The 21,850-nt window shown below is 41.5% G+C and overlaps 3 protein-coding genes across 3 annotated transcripts; 1 reads left to right on the top strand and 2 right to left on the bottom strand.

Moving 5' to 3' along the window:
- Positions 1-777: 777 nt before the first annotated feature.
- Positions 778-12,216, bottom strand: LOC117298469 (mucin-5AC-like). The gene is made up of 5 exons (XM_033781745.1): positions 12,002-12,216; positions 6,781-6,929; positions 6,186-6,311; positions 5,664-5,792; positions 778-5,170 (listed from the first exon to the last, which is right to left on the bottom strand). Exons 1-5 carry the CDS (start codon positions 12,108-12,110, stop codon positions 1,250-1,252), a joined length of 4,434 nt encoding a protein of 1,477 aa, XP_033637636.1. The 5' UTR covers positions 12,111-12,216; the 3' UTR covers positions 778-1,249.
- On the bottom strand, positions 7,290-10,017 carry LOC117298470 (tigger transposable element-derived protein 4-like). Its single transcript, XM_033781746.1, has 3 exons — positions 9,301-10,017; positions 8,454-8,944; positions 7,290-8,013 (listed from the first exon to the last, which is right to left on the bottom strand). Exons 1-3 carry the CDS (start codon positions 9,949-9,951, stop codon positions 7,614-7,616), a joined length of 1,542 nt encoding a protein of 513 aa, XP_033637637.1. The 5' UTR covers positions 9,952-10,017; the 3' UTR covers positions 7,290-7,613.
- Positions 12,217-12,937: 721 nt separating the features above from the next.
- LOC117298424 (arf-GAP domain and FG repeat-containing protein 1-like) lies at positions 12,938-20,855 on the top strand. The gene is made up of 8 exons (XM_033781682.1): positions 12,938-13,108; positions 13,955-14,048; positions 14,425-14,640; positions 15,146-15,368; positions 15,698-15,754; positions 15,918-16,541; positions 16,668-17,392; positions 17,923-20,855. Exons 1-8 carry the CDS (start codon positions 12,948-12,950, stop codon positions 18,007-18,009), a joined length of 2,187 nt encoding a protein of 728 aa, XP_033637573.1. The 5' UTR covers positions 12,938-12,947; the 3' UTR covers positions 18,010-20,855.
- Positions 20,856-21,850: the final 995 nt, after the last annotated feature.

Genomic DNA, 21,850 nt, shown 5'->3' with positions numbered 1-21,850 from the left:
TTTCGAAAAGGGCCATAAAACTCTAGGCTACTTCCGTCACATCATACTTAGGCCCACTCAACAATAACACACAGTGAATTGGCATTATGCTATTTGTGAATACGTACATGATCGGTTCAGAGTACACAATGTAAACAAAACCAACTCGAGTGTTTGGTCATTCCTGTTAATTTTAGTTTGTTCATAGGCAACCCATGACTTTACAATTTCCCCTCCCCTTAACCCTGTGGAGTGATGCATTTTTAACATTATAGTTCCGAAAAGTTTACGAAACTTTACGCAACTGCGTAAGTCCACTTGCGCAACGTTTATGGCGTAAGTTGGCTCTTGAGATTGCAGAGGCAATCGCCTCAGTGCCCCGGTCATTGCCTTTAATGTGCCTTTCAAATATACTCGGTTCTTATCTCGCTCTCACAAACCTACGGGCGTTTCAAAGCGCAGAGTATTTTTCCCGCAAGGTATAGTACCTACGATTTGAAGTATGAGACCTATTCCTAAAAATGAAACAATATTTTGTGGAGACAAACTACCAACGGCTCGACATTTTTCTGCGATCTAAACAATTGCAGCAGGCACGACTTTCACCTCTATGCTTTCATTGCCGAAAAAGCGATTTTTTGTTCTCAACGAATCTTTTGCCAAGTTCTGCGTGCCACCAACGTAGCATTAAGGCCAGGCCGTAGATTGGCACGAAACGCTGATTATAAAACACAACAATTTAGCACAAAACACAGCCAGACAATTTATGAATACTGTAAAATATTTAGTTTCATTTATAGTCAAATTATGTGCAAAACGGTGCCATCCAAATTTGAAACACTATAATTATACAGCACCACCAGTTGATCAAAGTAACTTGTTGGGTCGTGAAACGTACACATGTACATCCCTTTTTTCTTTTTTTCAAGTGGTGGTCGTGTTTTTGAGATGTTCCCGAAAATCCGGAGCGATTTTGTTCACACAGGAAGAAAACATATACATGTAATACGTAATTGGAAAACACACTCTCGGCGACGTTTCTGACAGAAACGTTTCGGAGATCGAAGATAGTGAACTACATGTATGTGCATGTTCATATTTACATGTTTTAGCGATGGTCCAGAGTAAACTTGCAACATGGATACCAGTTTTCAACGGTTGCAAGAACATGTTACCATAAGCCTTTTTTGGTGAAGATTGATTTAAAGACAACTGGCAAAAAAATACAGCCGAGGGCCAATAATGGCAACAACTACATGTGTAAAGGTTTTCAACTTTGTATTTCCTGCCTCATAACGTTGTCCGATTCGGGTCCAAATGGGGTTTTTATCACCATAAATGGAGTAACAGTAAAGTACAAAGCATCATCATAACTTGGTACAGTTTCAAGAACTGAAGTACATCGTCCATTTGACCATGTACTGGATGGTGAAACAGTGGACATAACAACAGAGGGCGTAACAGCTGGTGTCACTGCTGTTGTTACAACAGTGATTGTATTGGTTGATGAGACAAAAGCGCGCAAAGCAGTTTGTATAACAGTGGATGGCATGCTCGTAGTAGGCCTATGCGTTTGGGAATTAGTGGAAGAACCAGAAGATGCAGAAGTTGTCGAAACGGTAGATGGAGAAGTGGTCACAACAGTGGACGAAACACCAGCAGTTACATATTGTGTATCCATCGAGGAATCTGACATTGAAGATGAGGTGCTTGGCGTATCGCCTGTTGGTGATGAGGACGATGTCACTGAAGTAGTGTTCACCTTCACTGGTCTTCTGTCAGGCTGAGCTGGAGCTGATAAAGAAATGCTGGAGGAGAAGCTGCTCAACGATTTCACATTTCCCGAGGTGAGCAAGACTAGAACCGTATCGTTTGTTGGTCCAGCGTTTGCTGCCTGGGGAGAAACACTAGGTGGCCGGGATGAAGAAGCATGATGGTGACCTTTGGCAAGGGTACCCATTGATGACGATGTAGCTGAGCTGCCATTCACCATCGATTGAGTTAAATTTGAAGCATTGGGTATAGTAGTTGTCGAAAAGGTAGATGGGGAAGTGGTCACAACAGTGGACGAAACACCAGCAATTGCATCTTTTGTATTGCGTGGTGATGGGGAGGGCAGTTGCCTTGTTGCCGTAGAAGCTGAACCGACTGGCCTAATGTGATGTGTCTCTAAACTCGTGTTGTTTTTGGTTGCTGCAGGGTGTGATGTTAACTCACAGGTAGATGACCTTATTTTTGACGAGAAAGTCATACCTGAATGTGCCTTTCCTTTTTTGGATAATGGCGGTGACGTCACACAAGGACTGTCTCTTGACGATCCTGATCTTGACTCCAATACAAATGGTGCAACAATCTCAGCTATCTCATCTGATGTCGGAGACTTATCTATTATGGACTCGTTCAAAAAACTTAGCGATGAAATCACCCCTGAACTTCGTGCTGTTGGTGTTGTCGAGTCATGGACATGTAGTGTTTTTGACGTCTTGCGATGGGACATTGCCGGACAATGGTTAGACCGAACGACTACTGGTGGCGTCATTGTAGTACTCCTGGCAGGGAAGGCTTGTCTCTCTTTGGTCGAGCCTGACATGGAAACTAAAGACGATGGAACATCTTCAGAACAGTTGTTTTTCACATCCATATCTTTTTGCAGCTCGGATTCGACTGCATCACATACCGATTCCAACAGTTTCAGTGATGACATTAATGAGCTGTCATTCAACGAAGACACTGTTGATGTATTCCTGTTAAAATCTAATTCCAATTTAGACATAGTTGCTTCAGGGTTGACCATTGTTGTTTGCACAACTGAGCCTGCTGTCACTTGTAATGAATTTGTGCTCGTTGGAATAGGTAAGTTTGATGAAGTTAGGTTGGTGAAAGGTGAATTTTGTTGGGCGTTTTCCGTGTGTAAGGTAATCAAGGGCACACTGGTGTTGTTTGCAGATAAAGTTAGAGTCTGATTAGTGTTTGCCAGCTGCCCAGGTGGTGTTGCATTTGACAACACTGTATTTACAGATGAAGGTAGCCCTGTCATTAAGATTGTCTTTGGTGTTGCATCTGATGAGGTTGTTGCCAAAGGTAAAGTTGATGAAGTACATGAAACTAGGACCTTGCTGCCGGATGTACTCGGTTGGGCGTTTTCTTTATGTGCGGTATTTAGATAGACATTCGTGTTCCCTGAAGATGTTGTTGGAGTCTGAGTGTTTGTCAGTTGTCCGGCTGGTGTTTCACTTGACGAGCGATCTGTCTTTAATGACGGTGGCCCTGTCATTAAGGATTTCATTTGTGTGGCTATCGGTGAGATTGTTGCCAATGTTAGTGTTGCACTTGACGCTACTGTCTTTACAACTGATGGTGGCCCTGTCATTAAGGATGTCATTTGTGTGGCATGTGGTGAGGTTGTTGCCAAAGTGACTGCAGTGGTTGGTGTCAACTGTGACGTCTCATTAACCGGGCGAGAACTTATAGCCATGGAACTTTCGTGTCGAGTGCTCCCCAAAGGAGCTACTGAAGCAGTCTGTGATACCACCGGTAGGACAGCACATGACGACACTGGTTGTGCAATTGATGGAGACCCACTCAATCGGTTGGTTGGATATTGCATCTGTGGATGTAACGAATTTGGCAAAACTGATGTGTCAGGTGCTTGAACTATGTCCTCTCTCGTTCCTTGAGGTACAGGAGACATCCCTTGACATAAAGGTGTCGTTGACGGGTGTGGTGGATTTCCGCCAACTGCATGGCTGAATCTGGTAAGTAAGCTGCTGGCATACCCTGGTCCTATTTCAGGGGTCACCATGGGAGAATTCGCATTTGGTGTTTGAACAATGTCCTGTCTTGTTTCCGCCGATGCAGTGTTAATTGGTAGTGGTCCTGGAGCTAATGGTCCTGGAGCAATCGGCCCTGGATAAGGTGCCACTGGCACCGGAATAATATTAGATGCAACTGGCACAGCTGATCGTGTGAACTGCATCTGGTATGTTGGTGGCATGTGCTGCCCAGTATGCTGTGCCACAGCCATTGCATTGCCTATTGGTGTAAAACAATTGCCATAAGGCAAGACTGATACAGGCACACCGTAATACATGCCGCCTTGAAATGGATGCTGTATTAAAGGAGGTCTATTCCAGTTGGTTGGAAATTGCATCTGTGGATGCATCCCTTGCCATAACGGTGTCATTGATCGATGTTCAGGATTATTGCCAACTACATGGCTGAACCTAGTCAGTAAGCTGCCTGCATATCCTGGCCCTCTTTGAGCATTCGTATGAATAGGCCCACGCAGTGGTATTGATATCTGATTCGGGTGTAACTGATCGTTTGGTAATGATCCAACTGTAGAAAACACAGCCGCAACTCCCAGAGGTCGATTTGACACCTGTTGTGAACTATTTTGCAAGAGTGGTAGATTGTCGACTGGCATGGTTGGTTCTGAAGCTGCTGCAGTTTTTTTTCGGTGAGCTGAAAGTATCTCTGCCATTGTTGGAATATTTGCCTTCTCTTCTTTTGTGAGTGGTCTGCGCTTGATTCTCCGTCTACGAACCCCTTCTTTTGGAATGCGGTTGACCCGACTCTCAGGGTCTGCATGACGTAGCTGGTGCATGCGACATATCACCTGAGTCTTAAATGTCTTCCCGCAAACTTCACAAGCAAAGTCCTTCTCTGTTCTGTGTGTTCTGAGGTGGTTTCGCAGAGACGTCGCATACTTTACACGAAATCCGCAGACTTTACAGACAAGTGGTTTTGCGTCGGAGTGTTTGGCCATATGGTTCTTCAAATAAGACTTGTTGGCAAATTTCATGTCACACTTTGTACATGGGAAAGGTCTTGCCGATGAATGAGTCCTTCTGTGGAGTCTTAAGGAGAGTTTGCAGCTGAATCCTCGTCCGCAGTGCTCACATGCCAGTGGTTTCTCGTTTGTGTGAGTTCTCACATGCCGCGTCAGGTCCAGTAACCCACGGAATTGTTTGTCACAGTAGCCGCAGACGAAGGGCCCCTTGTTGTACTTTTTAGGCCAAACTTTTTTCTTCTTTGGTGACTCATCGAATGCTGCACTTAAGTCTGGTTCCTCGGTTGTATCCATTTGTGTTTCATTCCTTTCAGATTCATCAGATTGGACACCGATTTCTGCTCTCTGACAATCTATTTCGTCTGAAACCTTGAAGCTGTTCTTATGAGTAACCGTCACCTGCAGAAACATAATGAATGACATCAAGACATTAATTAGTATACTTAGTATTTTCATGCAAGTTCGCCCCAAACAAGACTAAAAGCCACTCATGCAAGATGAATGCAATTCAGGGGAGCTGAAGTTAAGGATTGATATTCCTCTTTAGGCCTGCTACAGGGCTGACTAATGAGGCAACGAAGGCGCTTGCCTCCGTGCCCTTTGGACATTGCTCTGGTGCCCTTGAAATGCTCCAGTAGAAATTTACAATCGCCTCGTAGGTTGCCCTTTACCAAGGAGAAAATGCCTTGGTGCCCCTGCTCTTTCAAAAATGAAGCATACAGGCCTGCCTCCTAAAACAGTCTCGATTGTAGGACAGAGGGTAACATCAATGCAAGCCTGCAATGATATGATTATGACAACAGCGCCCCTTCCAGGTTAAAAAAAATCAAACTGGTTCCACATTGTTATAGAGTAACGTTATTCAGTTGACAGCGACAAATCTTAGATTTACCTGTTCCTCCGGCTCCCAATCATCATCAGATGATTTGCGTTCGACAGACTTCTCCGATTCGGATTCAGATAGTGCTTCTTGATATTTAGGCTTGTGTTTTGATGTTTTTGCATTCCTGGGTTTCCTCTCCTGGTTGGTTTGAATGAAAATAATAGTACATCATCTTAAAGTTACACACAGTGTTAAAGGCACTGGACACGCTTGGTACTTGTCAAAGACCTGTATTCCCACTCGAAATTTTGCCAAATCTGTGAAAATTTTGACTCAATTAGACATTGAAGTTGCAAGAGAATAACAAAAGTAAAAACACACTTGTTGCACAAAGGCTTCAAGTCTCTTAATACTTAAGTGAGAAATAACCTCTCAAAAACTATGTTCCTTCAAAGGGAGCCGTTTCTCACAATGTTTTATACTATCAACAGCTAAGTTTTTATGTTAGAGATTATTTTAAGCAATTACCAATAGTGTCCAGTACCTTTAAGATTAAAAATCCTAACAAATCTTAGGAGCTTTAAGGCCTACCTGTTCCTCTGGCTCCCAATCATCATCGGATGATTGGTGTACGGCAGACTTCTCCGATTCGGATTCAGATAATACTTCTTGATACTTGGGCTTCTTTGATGATTTTGCACTCCTGGGTTTCCTCTCCTGTATTGGTTTGAATAAAACGAGTAGATCATCTTGAAATTACATCCAGTGTTAATGAGAGACAATTGAAGATTTGTTTTCTGTGATGCTAGGTGGCAGGAGATTTGTACCCGGCTCATCCTTCTTGCTAATGCGAGCGCATTTTGGTGAAACAGGGCTGTTTTTCGCAGTGAAGGTTTCGCAGGAGTTGAGCACAAGTCAACTGTTGTGAATTATTTGTTGCGAATTTCTGACGTCGAAATTCGTATTGCATTCACATTATCAGGAATTTTGAATCAGGCTTTACCATTTCCATCAGCGGTTTGTGGAAATGGTGGGATACTCGACACTATGTGAATAATCATCAGGGAAACCTTCATCAAAGAATTTCCCAATTTGGGCACAAAATTTCAGAAACTAAACTAACCCTTACCTTAACCCTACCTGGGAAAAAAACTTTTTAAAAATAGTTATTATTATTCAGTCTTACCCGTCTCGCTGGTACCAAATTGTCATCGTCATCGGAAGATGTGACAGTGGCATCGGAATCTTCTTTCTCCCACTCACAGTCTGAAGCATCCGCATCGTCAATAAAGTCGCTTTCTTCTATGATTGATCCCTGATTTGTCGAACCTACATCTATGAAGAAACAATTCGAGAAGAAGTGCTTGAAAACTAATTCAGCAATTGTCAGACTTGTGTCCTGAAGCAAGACACTTTTTTATAACCATGATTGCCTTTGAAAAGTTGGATAGGTAGTGCTTTCGGCTCTGCCAGCCAGGCATCTGATGGGTGATGATGATACCGTAGAGGGGTGACCCCATTTTCGTCTAGAAGTAGGTGTAGTCCACACCTTGAAGTGGCCTTTAGGCTCTTTGTGTCTGGCGAATTGCATACAAATCTTTTTTGTTCAATCCACAGAAATCTCCAAGCAACCAGAGAGAACTGGAACTTCAAAAAGCACTGACAAATGAAAATTCTGGATTGAGACTAGATTATTAACAAATCATCCATTTATTTTTATGCCAACAGTTGACAATAAAAAGTAATTACATGTAGTAAAGAATGTTTATGAGTGCATGTTGCGAATATTTTCTGGAGTTGAAAGATGAAAATGTTCTTTTTAAAGAGGTGGAGCCGAGTTGAGTGGAACATTCCATATGTTCAACTTTAAGAAGTACATTGTGAAAATAATTATTCAAATGTCTCAAACTGAAAACACTTTTTCCCCCATCCATTGGGTTCTATACAAGTAACTGGTAAAAACCAAACAGTGTGGTCAGAAGTCAATAAAAATCCTGAAAATCCTTTGAATGTTCGTTGTCAGAGAGGGTCTGTCAGAGAGTGACTCCGACATGCCACCCGGCTAAGGTGGGTCCGAAGGTCCATGACGAGCCCCATCATATGGGCGTCGCCGTTCCGTAAGGCATACGCCCGACTCTGATTGAGAGAAAACAGTAACTGGGCTGCGTCTGGTTGGCACTCTTCATACACCATATCTGGAATCAATTTCCGAGTTGTCAAGCTGACACAATCCTCTACAAGCCGTGGCTCCGAATCTCCAACTGCTTGGTCATATGTGGCCACATTATCGTCGAAAGACACAAAGTCTTTCCACTCCGGATGATCTCCCGACTGCCCTGACCTGAAATGTGTTAACAGCGTCTCCCCTACCTGGTCGAAATTCTCTGTTGCCGAGCATGTTTCTTTGATCTCAATGACTCTGAAAATAAAGAAAGAAAAATAATCGTTGAAAATCAGGCCAATTACCTGCCTCTGGTCACTGCCTTGGTGCCTTTAAATGCTCCAATCGAATTTTGAAATTTCCTCAAAGGGTGCAGTAGGCCTAGCTTGCTACCAATGAGAAAATGTATTTGTGCCATAGCCCTTTCAAAACAAAGCAGCAAACAGGCCTGCCTGTCATGAACTCTTTGTCCAAGATTGTTGATTTCACAGTTCCCCAGCTGGTCCACTTATTCCATATTTTATAGCATACTTTAAACAAGAAAGCTGGACCACTTTAAGAGATGTTCAATTGTCTTTAAAATTCCATTATTTGGCCAGCGGACCATTAAAAAGTGTCAGGGAGAATCATGGGGAAAAAATACTTTTCTAAAATAAAAATCTTCTCCGAAAAGAAAATCAATACACTATGTTTCTTACCCGAGGTTTTTGAAACCACTTGCGGCAAAACATTGATTGATAACTCCTGCACTTGTCTTGTTCCACGCCTTCTCAATCCAATACATAGCATCCAGGGGTGTTATTCGTCTCGCAATTTGTTGATAGGTCACCATGCCCCGCTTCATGCTGAGAACATATTCCAGGAGAATGTTGCGATAGTGGGCCTTCACCTCTCTGAATACCCCTCGTCCAAGCAGCTGTAATTTCGACAACACACTTGGAGGGAAGTATTGTAACCTGATGTTGCTGAGTGGGATGTTTGGATGACACATTGTGTCACTAAGAAAGAGGATAATCTTTCTCGTCTGACTCTGCATTGATTGGTCCAAGTCCCTCAACTCTTCCTCGAAGGTCTGTGCGGTCATCCACACTCGTTTGTTGGAGCACCACTTCAGGGGAAGCTCGTTCGGCCTCAGCGCCTCAAAGGGATGGTTTGATTTGCCAGGATGACCGATGAGAAGAAGCTTTTCCTAAAAATTAATAAGTTTCAAAATCAAACATCCAGAAAAACATTACTATTTTTATAATGGAATACAGATTACATCATAGCTGAAATTAAACACTAAGCCTAATAGTCAATAGTCTGGGCTACCTCTTCTTTCTGGCCTGTTTCACCTTTCTCTTTTAATACTAATTTTTCTTTTTAATGCACTTTTCGGAGGGCCCCTATAGTATCTAAAGTGCTCTCGAAAAGAGCATGATTTATAGTAGATATGGCCCAACAAAAATATTCATTCAAACTCAAAATTTTTATTATAATTATAAATTTATGACAAAATGGAAAGTCAAAAACTTCTGAGTATTTACGGAGTATTCAGCGAATTACCTTTTCTCCAGTCATACTGCAGCACATTCCCAAAGTAAGTCTCTCCTCAGCCCTTTGCCCTTCCTCACACTGTTCCGCTCCCAGCGAAACACACTCCGCAGGAAGCGCCTTAAAGTAAAAACTCGTCTCATCCAAGGTCCAGATATCTGCGGGCCGATATCCTTGACAGATGCGAAGCAAAAGACTCTCCCATTCTTTGATCGTGACATCGTTTGAAGTTGACGAATCCTCCACGCTGCTCTGAACTCCAGCTAAGATATTGTGGTGCTTCCGGAATGATTCCAGCCAACCGTTGGAAGCCGTGAACATCTCAAGTCCAAGCTGCCCGGCGTAATCGAGCGCTTTTGACTTGATGATGGGGCCAGAAATTGGCGCTTTCATACTCTTGGTGTTTTGGCATGTTTGGTACCATGCATGCATTAACTTATTAAGCTCCTCGTTACCCGTTTTGCGGACTTTACGGCACCTAGCCTCCGGTCCATCACTGTTGAAAATGGCGAGGTACTCGGTCTTTCGTTTGAGAATGTTACAGATTTGTGTTTTGCCAACTCCAAGTTCTCTGGCGAGACGCCGAGAGCTTTGTCCCTGTTCGGTCTCGCGGATGACGTAAACCTTCTGTACCAGCGAAAGACCCTTGCGTTGTTTATACATTTTGAAACACCCTCCCTCCAACTTTCAGCAGCAAAAATGTCCTCAGCCTCAGCAGTCCGTACAAAATGCAAGATGTAAACACTGTACACTTTGCATATTGGAATAGTCAGGTAACACAAGACTAAACTTCGCATCGGAATGTAATTGATACAAGACACTAGACAATCAGAAATCTTTCAAACGGCAGAGGGCGTCCTTTAATTATGTTCTTGTGTGGTGGGGGAGGGGCCGTGGGTGCAAAGTGAGACGGGGGGATAGGTAGGCAAAGATCTTGTAAACTTCCAAAAGAAAATACTACTTGGGGGTTTGTTTCAGCGAGCAAGCTATAATTTTAAGAGAGACGCACACGCGGTGACACTTCCATGATTACACTCTGGAGGAAGGAACATTTAATTTTAATGATGACAATAGAAACTTACTTGGGATATAAAAAGACCACTGGAATTATTTCGAATATTCTGATCAAATCGGATTCATTATAAGTGTGTGTGCTTTGAGACCCGCCTGTTGACTTTTGTGAGAAAATATTACCCCCTTTCTCAAAACTACGTTAGAGCCGTTCTATACAATGTTTTCAACAGTCTCCATACTCGTTACCAAGTAAATTATACTCGTCCCTTTTTTGAGTAATCACATAGACCCTATCGCAAATACCAATGCGCAAGCGCAGACTGTTGAATGAAGTGCATTGTGGGATAGATATGGATCAAATTTGGATACCAGCAAGACCACAATGCACCTAATTCCAAGCGTTACGCGCGCGCCCCGGTATTTGCGAAAAGGTCTATAGTGTCTGATGCTTTTAAGTTGAAAGGCTCTTTAAAACGAATTACTGATGCATGAACTTTTGTTGATCCTGGCCATCACATTAGGGTTGTTTTGTAATGTCCTGTGCCCTTACTGTTTGTCTTGCTTTGTATTTACTTTTGGGTTTTTTATATTATTTATTTTACATACTGTCTGCTTGTATATTGTTATTGTTTAATGGCCAAATAAATAATAACAATAAGAATAAGAACCTCGCAATTTAATCTGACTCCCAGGAAGTGCCCCCCTATAGTAGCGATAACGTAACCCTCCTCCCGTTTCGCCGTCGGGGGAGGGTTGCATTAGGGAGGAGGGTTGCGTTATCACAACTAAACATGAAAGAAAAAAAGAAGAGTGCACCCCTTCTTTGGCCTCCTTCCCTCATGGCGCATATTATTTATTGAGATCGATGGGGTTACATCAGAAGTGGACTCCAACAATAGGCGGATTAAGCATGGGCCGCACAATACAAACACCATAAGACGGTCTCTCTACCAGGATACCAGTTTCATTCTCTATACCAGGATACCAGTTTCATTCTCACGCAAGTGAAAACTTTGAAACAGAAGTGACAAATAATTACAATTCTGTACGCCTAAATCATACAATTTGTAAACATGATTGACTGAAAATTTAACAAAGATATTAATACTGTACGTGGATGAAGTGAAAGTTGCATACGAATCCATAAAAGAAGTTGCAACAAAGAAGCTGGGTCAGAGCAGATGGATGCAGTGATGGTGCGAGGTGTATTGTGTCGTGTATGTAAAATGAAAACACGGCACAATGGCAGTTGATAGGGTTTTCTTAGTGCTAGTTTTTCCTTCCTTCGTCTAAGACTGATACTTATACACTATGGACACTTTCTTGCTATACATGTAAATAATGTTGACATGATGACCATAATGAAGAACTACGACTGACCATCTGACCATGCTCCATGGTCTGACCATGCTCCGGTCCGCACATTAATTTTTGTACTGTCGTCGTGTGCTTTCAAAATGGATGTTTTTTGTTCTTCTTAATCGAAAAAAAAAATCCTTAAAAAGAAATAAGAAATTATTTAATTTGTGAGGATGGCAAAGACCTGTTATCATCACAAAGTTTATGAGTACAAAGACTAGTCGTGCGCAACGCTGCACAATACATCCACGGAGCATTGGTCAGTCCGGCCCCAAAAGACCGCCGTGAAATTGATGACATTATTGACGGCGGGAGAATAAGAAAAACATAGTTCACTTACCACCAACGATTTCCGTAACTGTTGTACTCGGTGAACCAGTTGACATGGGCAGGTTCATTACCCACTGGCATGGAATATTTTCAGACCAAAACACTGGGGTAAAGTCCATCTCGAATTCGTCCACACAGCGGTGGTCAGTTATAAATAGGCCTTTACGTTTGCACCTCGCGCCAGAACAACAACCCGATACTAGTAGCTTGCATCATGGAGGAATGGACCATTGGCCACCATGGGGATGATCGATCCACAATCAGACCATGATCTAATTCTACCTCCATGATCAGACCTACGTTGTGTGCGACCGTTAAGAAGATTATTTCCCAAACTTTATTAATAATAACTGTCAGTCGACGAAGTTGCGAGATAAGTAACAATGAAAGAAAAAACACCCTTGTTACACATCGTACACCAAGTCGTGTGCTTTCAGATGCTTGATTTCGAGACCTCAAAATTCTATATTATCCGAGGTCTCGAAATCAAAATAATCATATCCGCGGACAATTCTTACTCCCTCGAAACTACGTTACTTCAATTCAGAGGGAGCTGTTTCTCACAATGTTTTATACTCTCAACAGCTCTCCATTTATACTTGTAACCAAGTAAGTTTTTATGCGGATTTTTTTTTTCAGTAATAAAAAATTACCAATAGTGTCCACTGCCTTTATTAATGCTAATAAAATTCTTTTAGTACATCAACAGTGTCCACTTGTTGTCTACTCGACAAGACATGAAAACTTTCCATAATGTGAGGTTCAAGAATAGAATTTCAGCGCCCACCCCACCCCCTCTTTTAACTGGCATTTTGCCGGGTAACCATTGTTTTAACTTCTTTTTCATCGTGCCTTTGAACCCACCGGCGCTTTTGTTTAATAGTTGACTCATCGATTGTTAATAAGGTATAGCGCCACCAACGTCCAGGTCATTTCAGGCCACAGCCCCATCCAACATGGCTGCCAAGCGGAAGCAGGACGATAAACATTTGAAACTTCTTCGGGAGCTTGGGTCCAAACCAGACAACAAGAAATGCTTCGACTGCGAGCAGAGGGGTCCCACATATGTCAACATGACAGTGGGCTCCTTCGTGTGTACTCGATGCAGCGGAATATTGTAAGTCAGGGCGATTTTTGATGCCGGTTCGGGGAGGGTTGGGCCACACGTTGTTTTCTACACGTATTTCATGCATGTAATTTGTGTTGTTAGTCATCATTTTGTACCGATAGAATAATTATAAATAACCAACCAAACCCACAGAGACCGCTCAAAGCGGGATAATGGTGAATTATTTAGGCATGCTCCAGTACTAGTTATCCCCCGTGGTTTTAGGTACAAAATGTTGTGTACGTAACGTTATTTCAATCAGAAACTGACAGATTTATACAAAATAAACAGCACCGATACTATACTGGCACTGCCTGCAACATTATAAAAACTATTGTATTGTAGAGCCCACACTTTCTTCTGCATTGTAATACATTACTTTGCAATAATAGAGTAGGCAAACCTATATTTATGGCAAAATTCAAACATGTGAGATTTTCTGATATCTGAAAAACTGCTGATTTATTTTTTTTAATTTTTTTAAAAGTAAAAAATGTAGTTAAAAAGTTGGCTGTTACTGGTATATTATCATTGATAATAGTACGTGTTAACTATAGTGGAAATTTCATGGAGTATTTGTGTTGGTATATTGTGAGCGCTAATTTCAAGGAAAATGAAGACTTGTATGCATTGTAGTTGAGTGTACCAGACATGAAGAAATGAAATGGCAATGAATGACAATTGATTGCATTGTCAGTTTCTTGTCACATGTCAGCACCTGTGATAGAGCTGTGGCCTTTTGGGTAGAAAAGTTGCATCTGGGCCTAATATTTTGTATTGATAACAACAAAGTTCATAAAAAAAAAATGAAAGCTTTTCAAAGTTTTAGTGACAAGTTTGTTTTTCCTCCAACAGACGCGGATTAAATCCTCCCCACCGTGTGAAGTCTATCTCCATGACGACGTTCACATCTCAAGAAATTGAGTTCTTGGAAAACCACGGGAATGAGGTGATTGTTAGAGAAAAAAATGATGTCTCGTTGACAGTGACTTTAAAAGTCAAAGTGATTGGAAAATTACAGGTCTGATAGGGCCTACTTCACGAAGGCAATAAAGTGTCATTGCCTCCATGCCCACTGGTCATTGCCTTGGTGCCCTTGAAATGCTATCAGTTGAAATTTACAGTTTCCTCATAGGGTGCCCTTTACCAAGGAGAAAATGCCTCGGTGCCCTTGCCCTTCCAAATACGAAAGTTTGAATCCCACCTGAGTAATATGCCTGTGTTTTTGTTTCCATAGAACTCGGGAAAGAATACAGTGCTAACACATCTTTGTATGGGTAAAACAAAAATAAATGTATTTCAAATTTGTTTATCTAATAATATAGTTTTGCAGACAATCGTGGCTCGGCCTCGAGAATTCCAGAACCTCCTCATTGGAATCCAAAGACGAGCAGAAAGTCCGGGATTACATGGTCCAGAAATATGAGAGAAAACGATGGTACATCCCGCCTAGTCAGGTGAAACTCAACAATAGTAGTAGCAACAGTACGCCGGAGGTTAAACCACTCAAACAGGTGGCAAGAAATGACTCCCCTAAACCAGTAAGAACTCTAAATAGTAATAATAATATATCATTTTTGTAAAGCGCATTCCATCTACGGCAAGACCCCAATGTGCTGTACACAGGCATGAATCTAATTTATCAACAATTCTTAAACTACACAATATTTTACAAGAGTTCACAAGATGAAGTGGAACAACTGGCAGGAGACATGTTTGGAAGTCGCATGCTCAGCAGATGGGTTTTTAGTGAACTCTTGAACTAAAACTATGTTTCTCGAAATCTATGTTACTTCATAGGGAGCCGTTCCTCACCATATTTCATACTATCAACAGCTCTCCATTGTTTATTACCAGGCAAGTTTTAATGCAACAACTATTTTGTAGTAACTACCAATACTGTCCATTGCCTTTTAAGCAAAAAATTCTGCTTTGGAAATTCCTACACAAAGCAAAACATGAGTGGGGCACCGGTCAAAACAGTGTAAACTTTAACAGACTTTTGGCTGGTTACCAGATTCTTTTTAACACTTTCTTCATCAACAGACATCATCCTCTTCGTCATCGTCGCCCGTTACCTCCAAGCCAGCGGTGAAGAGTGCCATCTCGATCCCGATGCCGGGCGCTGTGGCCGGTCCCGCCCTTCAGGCCCAGTACAAACCACCTACTTCAGTACCCAGCGCTGAGTCCGGTCGCTCAGCCATGGACCTCTTAGGGGACCTGGGCGGGGACCCGTTCAGCCAGCCACAGGCATCAGCCCAAGCTGGAGGTAGATAGAACCCATTAATTTATTTTTATATGAGTCGCTTCAATCGCAATTCTCTTAGAGACCTAGGCCTAATTTCATAGAGCTGCTTAAAGCACTAAAAGTTGTTAAGCACAAAATGCTTACTAAAACTATGTCTCTCATCAAAATACTGTCCAACGGAAATCCAACAAAAAAATTTACTTTGGAGAATTGTTCCATATAAATATCAATCAGACCCATTGAAAAGCTCATTGAAAAATAAAAAGGCGTCAAAAAAGACAATTGAATGAAAAGTGATGAACAAAATTAAATACAGATGCTGCATTTGAACTTTGATTTTAACATTTCAGCTCCTGGAGGCTTCGCAAATTTCGGCCAGGCATTTTCAAGTCAGCCACCCACACAAGGTAAGCTCATAATAACGATTCTCGTGATCGTTCATCAACACTGAAACCCCATACTCCATCCAAACCCAACACAGTCACTTGTCATAATAATAATGATCGGTTTTTATATTCCGAGATGAGCGGACCTTCATACCAATTTTATTTCATTTTTTTATCTTAACAGCTAGTCAACCAGCTACATTTGATCCATTCGGTTCCTCAAACAATTTCAACGCGTTCGGCTCAAATCCACCTCAGTCTGGTTCTGGCACCACTTTCGCCACCGCCACTCCCCAAGCCGTTGCCCCGGCAGCAGTGAGCGGCAGTTTCAATGCATTCAGCTCGGCCCCCTCCCAACCAAACAACGCAAGCTTCAACGCGTTCGGCACGACGGCACCATCTCAGCCCGCCGCTGGTAACTTTGCTTCGTTTGGCGCAGCTCCGACACCAGTTCCTGCAGCCAGTGTGGGTCAAACGGCGCAGTCCCTTTTCAACCTCAGCATATCCACCCCAGCTTCCACCGCCAGTCAACCAATCAGCTCATCCGGCGACAAATACGCAGCGTTCAACACGCTGGGGACAGAGGTCCCGTCCGTCTCGACCGGGAATAGCGTCAACTGGACTGGAGGCTCATCCTCCAGTGGTGTGGTGGATTGGAGTGGTGGAGGAGCGAGTAAGGCCGGAGCAGGGGGAGGAGCTAATGTCCTAAGTGGGGGAGGCATCGATTGGGGACCAGGAAGCAACACAAACATCAAGCAGCCACCTACTAGTAGTGGAGTAGGGCTCATGTCAAGCGGGATGCCATCGGGTAAGTTTATATTCATACTCAGCCACTTGGGAGCAATTCCTGAGTCTATAACAGCAATGTTGAAGTGTACTTTCCTTACAAGCACTGGACACTTTTGGTTATTACTCAATTTGTTGTTGTTTACAGGAGCTAATCCATTTGGTGGCCAGTCAACAGCATCGTCAATGTTTGGACAAACAACTGCACAGCCAGTCAACACAGGCAATATGGGAGCCTTCGGCGCCCACCAAGTAGTTCCCCAAGGAAGTGGATTCGGCGACCTTCAACAACCCCCCCAAAGTAGCGGTTTCGGGGCTTTCAGTAGCGGCACAGGGGCTACCCCGGCACCAGGGGGCATGATGAATGGGGGTGCCTACCAAATGCAAGCCCAACCTGGGGGCTTTCCCACCCAAGGAGGCTACGGGGGCGTGGCACCCATGCAGGGTGGTGTGGCACCCATGCATGGAGGCGTGGCGTCAGGACAGATGGGTACAGGGGTACCGGGTATGTCGGCAGTGTCACAAGGGGGTGGGTTTGGGATGCAGCACCAAGGAGGTTTCATGGCACAGGGTGGAGCTCCGGTGGGAGGAGCCGTAAAGCCCGGATTCGGGGGCGGAGCGGGCGCCCAAATGGGACTTGGAGGTACACCGGGGTACGGCGGTGGTTTTGGAGGTGGCATGCAGGCGGGTTTCGGGGCGACACCCCAGCAGGGAATGAACATGGTGCAGCAGCCCATGGGTATGGCGCATCCGACGGGAGCTGGTTATGGAGCACCTGGAGGCATGGGACAGGCACAGAATGCAACGGGGGCAACTGGGTTCGGTGCCCCTACACAAGGAGGATGGCCACAACAGCAATCCAATCCATTCATGGTAAGTTTTGAACACCTTCAGGCCTTGCGCTGTGGCGTTTAGTAAAGTAGCCCATCAGGCTCCTCTGCATTTTACATGCCCCCACGAAGTCTTAGAAGCTCGGATTTTAAACACAGGATTGTTTAAAATGTATTAATGGTACCCATCACAAACAAAATAGTCAATTGAAGTTACATTTACACACCGACTCAAAAACCAATTGCAGTGGTGCCCTTCGCCAAGTTCCGGTACAAAACTTTCATACATTTTCCTCCTAGAAGTGTGCCTTACTGACGGAAAATGACTTTCCCCTTTTCAAGAGTCATGTTTGGCACTTCCTATTTCCACTAAAATTAATTAAGATTATATTTCCAAACAAAACACAGTCTTAGACAGCTGATGAAAAACTGTCCAACACCCAGGAATCTCATAGTAATATTATTATCTCAGATGTGTGTCATCAAACACATCTGTTGAGAAATACAAAGCAAATCAAAACATGGCGTCATACATTCATTTGATTATATTTTTGTATTGGTTTTACTCAATAGGGACAGACGGACAGCTTTGGCGGTCAGCAGCAGCAACAACAACAACAACAACAACAACAACAGCGCTCGACAAACCCATTCATGTAGTTGGCTGAACTGGGGGTATTTCGCCCCTCAAAAAGAATTTAATCTGTGAGTCTCTCTTGCAAATGATCTGCTGTAATATTTCTCCTTTTGCAATCCTTTGTTGTAAATGCTTTATACCAAGGCGCTGTATCATAACCGTGCTTTGATGACGCTTTTTTTGGGCACAGTTTAAAAAAGTAATCAAAGTGTAAATTAATAAATTGGAGGGATTTTGAAGAGCTTCGTAAATTTTTTTTTGACGCTTCCGAAGAGAATTAACACTGACTGTGTTTTTGAATGGAAGAAGAAATTTAATAATACCTGTACAAATTTGGGGGTTGCTCTTTTGCATAAATTTTGGGTGAACTTTTTAAAACTAAACTGTGTATGTGAAATTACTTTGAGTTTGAGTCATACTTGAAGGTTGGGTCATACTTAGTTAATAACCCTAAAAATTGGTGTAATTTTTATCCGAAAGCTTCTAAAGATTGGTGTTAATTGTAAAAATCCCGCAACATAATTTCGTCAGAAGTAACCCTTCTGAATAGAAACATAAAAATTTGTTTTGACATAGATCGCCGCAACTGTTGCAGATTCAAATAATTTTTATGGTGTCTGCTTATATTCGGAACCGACTGTCACCTCGCTAAACATGGATAGATTTGACTAAAAATAAACAGTGACCCTTTTTCTCCTTTTTTTTTTCTCCCATTAAGTAGACACCGTATTTAACTGAAACTTTCACATGTTACTTTAATTGTACCCTTCTTTAAAATTTGGCCAGCGTTTTGTCAAAAGAAAAAAAAACGATGACCCTACCTTAAAAAGTGATACTCTGTGTGCTGACCTTTCCGCGTATACTTTATGATTTAGTTCCAAGAAGAATTCCAAACTAATTTCCACTGTTAACCAGCATGTGAATATCATTATTCTCTTGCACTTTTCTAGCAAAAAAAAAAAAAAAAAAAAAAAAAAAGGGATTTTGTAGCTGTTGTATGTATAGGTTAAAATATAATCCAATGCTATCAAGGGTTACAGTAGGTGGGTCTTGTGTTAATGTGTACATGTTAGAAGCTTGTATATATATTAAAAAAGGTAAACATGAAATAGCAGTCACATGGGCATTGGTTTTAGAATGTTGAACATCTCTTATTTATCTCAGCGAACTTGGTTGTTTTCTTGAGAATTATAGACAATTAAAACTAATACCTTAATCTCTTCGACAACTAATTTCACGCACTTCATAAAGAAAACCCATGTTTTTACAGGAAATTTTCATTTAATTTGTTTAAAAAAAAACGCAATTTTAAAGTAAAGGTGTATGTTTTTGGTGTGTTTTGGTGAAATTAATCATTTAAAAAGGTTAAAAGGTTAAAGGCTGCTGATTGCTTTCCCAAAATCAATTTGTTGCATAACATTTATTGGATTAAGAGGAGCGCCAAAAAGTAAATAAAATGTTACTGAGATTAAGGGTAGGAGGGTTAATAAATGATCAAGTGATATACACCATGTGTTTGATTTTCAGTCCACACTGCATCGTTCTCCTTAAACAGTGGTCCGCTGGCCTAATGCCAGTTCTAAAAGTAAATTGCTAAACCACTCATAATTCTATCCAGGCGAACTGGCTGCTTACTCAATATTGAATAGACTTGTCGTCAAGTCGTTATGCGCTGCCTATTTGTTACAAACACAAACTCTGCCGATCATGCAACAGTCACAGTGCGTTTATACATTCATGCAAGGGTCATAGGTAGCGCGTGGCAGCTCTCTGACTCACACACATACTGGGAGCGAGGATGAGTGTCGCGCTTAACAATATTACCGACTTGATTTCAAGACTAAGTATTGAAAAGCATCCCTATTTCTTGAAAGTGAAAACATGTTTTGGACTAGGGAAATGACTTGACTTATAGCTGAGCAAGTTTCAAAGAACAAATACTCCTGTACAGTGTACATGTAGGTAGATATGTACTGTTCTAAGTGTGTGTATGCTGCACTTTATATAATACACATTATTATGTATGTATGATATTTTCTCTGTGTAACAGTATTAATAAGAAAATATTAAGTTAGTTACATTATATATTCGCACAACTTGTTTTATTTTTTTGGTATTCTCAATTAATATTAACACATCATTTTGGCCAAGAAATTTCTGTAATTGGGGGAGTTTTTTATTTTTTTTTAATAGACCCCTTGTATGGTGTCACTTTCTCAAATTGCGCCCTCAAGCCCGGTTCATACTTTCTGCGAATGCAACAACGTGTCAAATTTTGACGTCACAAATTCGCAACGAATGATTCACAACAGTTGAATTGTGTTCAACTCCAGCGAAACATTTGCTGCGAAACAGCCATGCGACGTCAAACTACGCTTTGCGCATTCGCGGGAAGTTTGAACTAGGTGGGCTTCACTTAGTCTAGAGGTAGCTCATTGGATGACACACATGAACATGTAGCTGCTTTGGTGAGTAAAACGAGCACGTGCAGCAGCGATCAGCAATAGGCAAGGGGTCTGTTGGTTATTGGGGCTAAAGAAATTAGCATGAGACAAAGATGTGCATTGTTTTCATTTTGTTCTTTGTTCGTGCCACATTGATGGATGTGAATGTACAAATTCACACATGATTCAATGTGATATACATGGATGTTAATATCACACGTGGATGTTAACTTCACATGGATAGCTGTGAATAGTATGGCCACAACAACCAGAGTGTGTGAAAATAAGCACTTCCACATCATTAATATTTTGCGTGTAAATTTGCATATAAATTGTCAGTGTTTCTTTAAAAACTAACACCTATATTTATAAGTACAAGGGTTCAACTACATAGGGCAAAATGACGCCAGATGTGCAACTTAACATGATAAGGGTACCAGTCAAAATACCATGTCACATGAACTATCTGTGGCTGGTATTTTGTACTACTATTTGCTTTGCGGGAACTTGTTAAGCAGCTCTATGAAAACAAAAACAAATAACTATGTCTGGTTCAAGCCCAGGAGTCATGTGGAAATGAAATAAAATCCTGCTCAATAAATATGCAAACTTTTGTTTGAATTTTTGCTTAAAATTGTTTTGTTTGGGTCTCTTTTGGCCCGTTTTTGGATTAACCTTTCCTGACATAGAGTGATGGTGAATCATTTTTGGGAAACTGGTACTATTCTTGTTCTTTGGGGGAATTTTTGGAATACTATTTAAAAGAGGGGCAATGGATCTTGTCGCAGACACAAACAAAATAATAGTATGTGCTGTGGGAAAACCAGACCATCGTGGTAAATTTTAACAAAACATGAGCAGCATTTTACGTAGATTTAGTTTTAAAGGTTAATTTATTTAGTTCTCTGTACACAATTTAAGTCTTTTGGAAAAATTCAGAGACATGCTGAAAAACTCATTTCCATTTATTAATGAATTATGTTTTGGAAACAATTGTAACCATAAATAATAACAAAAAGTGAAACAAATGTAAAAATTTGTAGATTTTCTTTCAATGTTGGACAATTTCAGCAAAGTCTAAAACTAACGAGGATTAACTTGAATGAAATTTACTGACAATTGCTAACAAAAGTAGCTTAATTGTGTAATATCATTTTATTCCATCTTAACTGTACCTTACTTGCTTATCCTTCCATTGTATAGCTTGTACGTTATGTCCAAAATAAATATTTGTGTTTTCTTGTATTTTATTATTTGTTTTCCATTGATGGTTTCAAATCATTTCATTAATTTTGTGAAATTAGTTTTTGGTTTTTCTTTACAATGCTTATAAATAAATGTATGTACATGTCATTGTTTCAAAGATTCAATTTGGTTGACTTGAATTTTAAACTTTTGAAAAACTTTGTTAGATTTAAGT

This window comes from Asterias rubens, chromosome 13 (genome assembly GCF_902459465.1).
Source record: "Asterias rubens chromosome 13, eAstRub1.3, whole genome shotgun sequence".
Taxonomy (NCBI): Eukaryota; Metazoa; Echinodermata; class Asteroidea; order Forcipulatida; family Asteriidae; genus Asterias; species Asterias rubens.
Note: the sequence above shows the minus strand (reverse complement) of the source record. Positions and strands in the feature narration are given on the sequence as shown.

Coding starts and splice junctions, on each gene's coding strand:
- LOC117298469 (XM_033781745.1), bottom strand. CDS start 12,110: ATGGACTTTACCCCAGTGTTTTGGTCTGAAAATATTCCATGCCAGTGG. Junction 6,312..6,780: donor ATTTGGTACCAGCGAGACGG/GTAAGACTGAAT, acceptor AAACCAATACAG/GAGAGGAAACCCAGGAGTGC. Junction 5,171..5,663: donor ATTGGGAGCCGGAGGAACAG/GTAAATCTAAGA, acceptor ATGTTTCTGCAG/GTGACGGTTACTCATAAGAA.
- LOC117298470 (XM_033781746.1), bottom strand. CDS start 9,951: ATGTATAAACAACGCAAGGGTCTTTCGCTGGTACAGAAGGTTTACGTC. Junction 8,945..9,300: donor GCAGTATGACTGGAGAAAAG/GTAATTCGCTGA, acceptor ATTAATTTTTAG/GAAAAGCTTCTTCTCATCGG. Junction 8,014..8,453: donor AGTGGTTTCAAAAACCTCGG/GTAAGAAACATA, acceptor CTTTATTTTCAG/AGTCATTGAGATCAAAGAAA.
- LOC117298424 (XM_033781682.1), top strand. CDS start 12,948: ATGGCTGCCAAGCGGAAGCAGGACGATAAACATTTGAAACTTCTTCGG. Junction 14,641..15,145: donor GAAATGACTCCCCTAAACCA/GTAAGAACTCTA, acceptor CTTCATCAACAG/ACATCATCCTCTTCGTCATC. Junction 15,369..15,697: donor GGCATCAGCCCAAGCTGGAG/GTAGATAGAACC, acceptor TTAACATTTCAG/CTCCTGGAGGCTTCGCAAAT.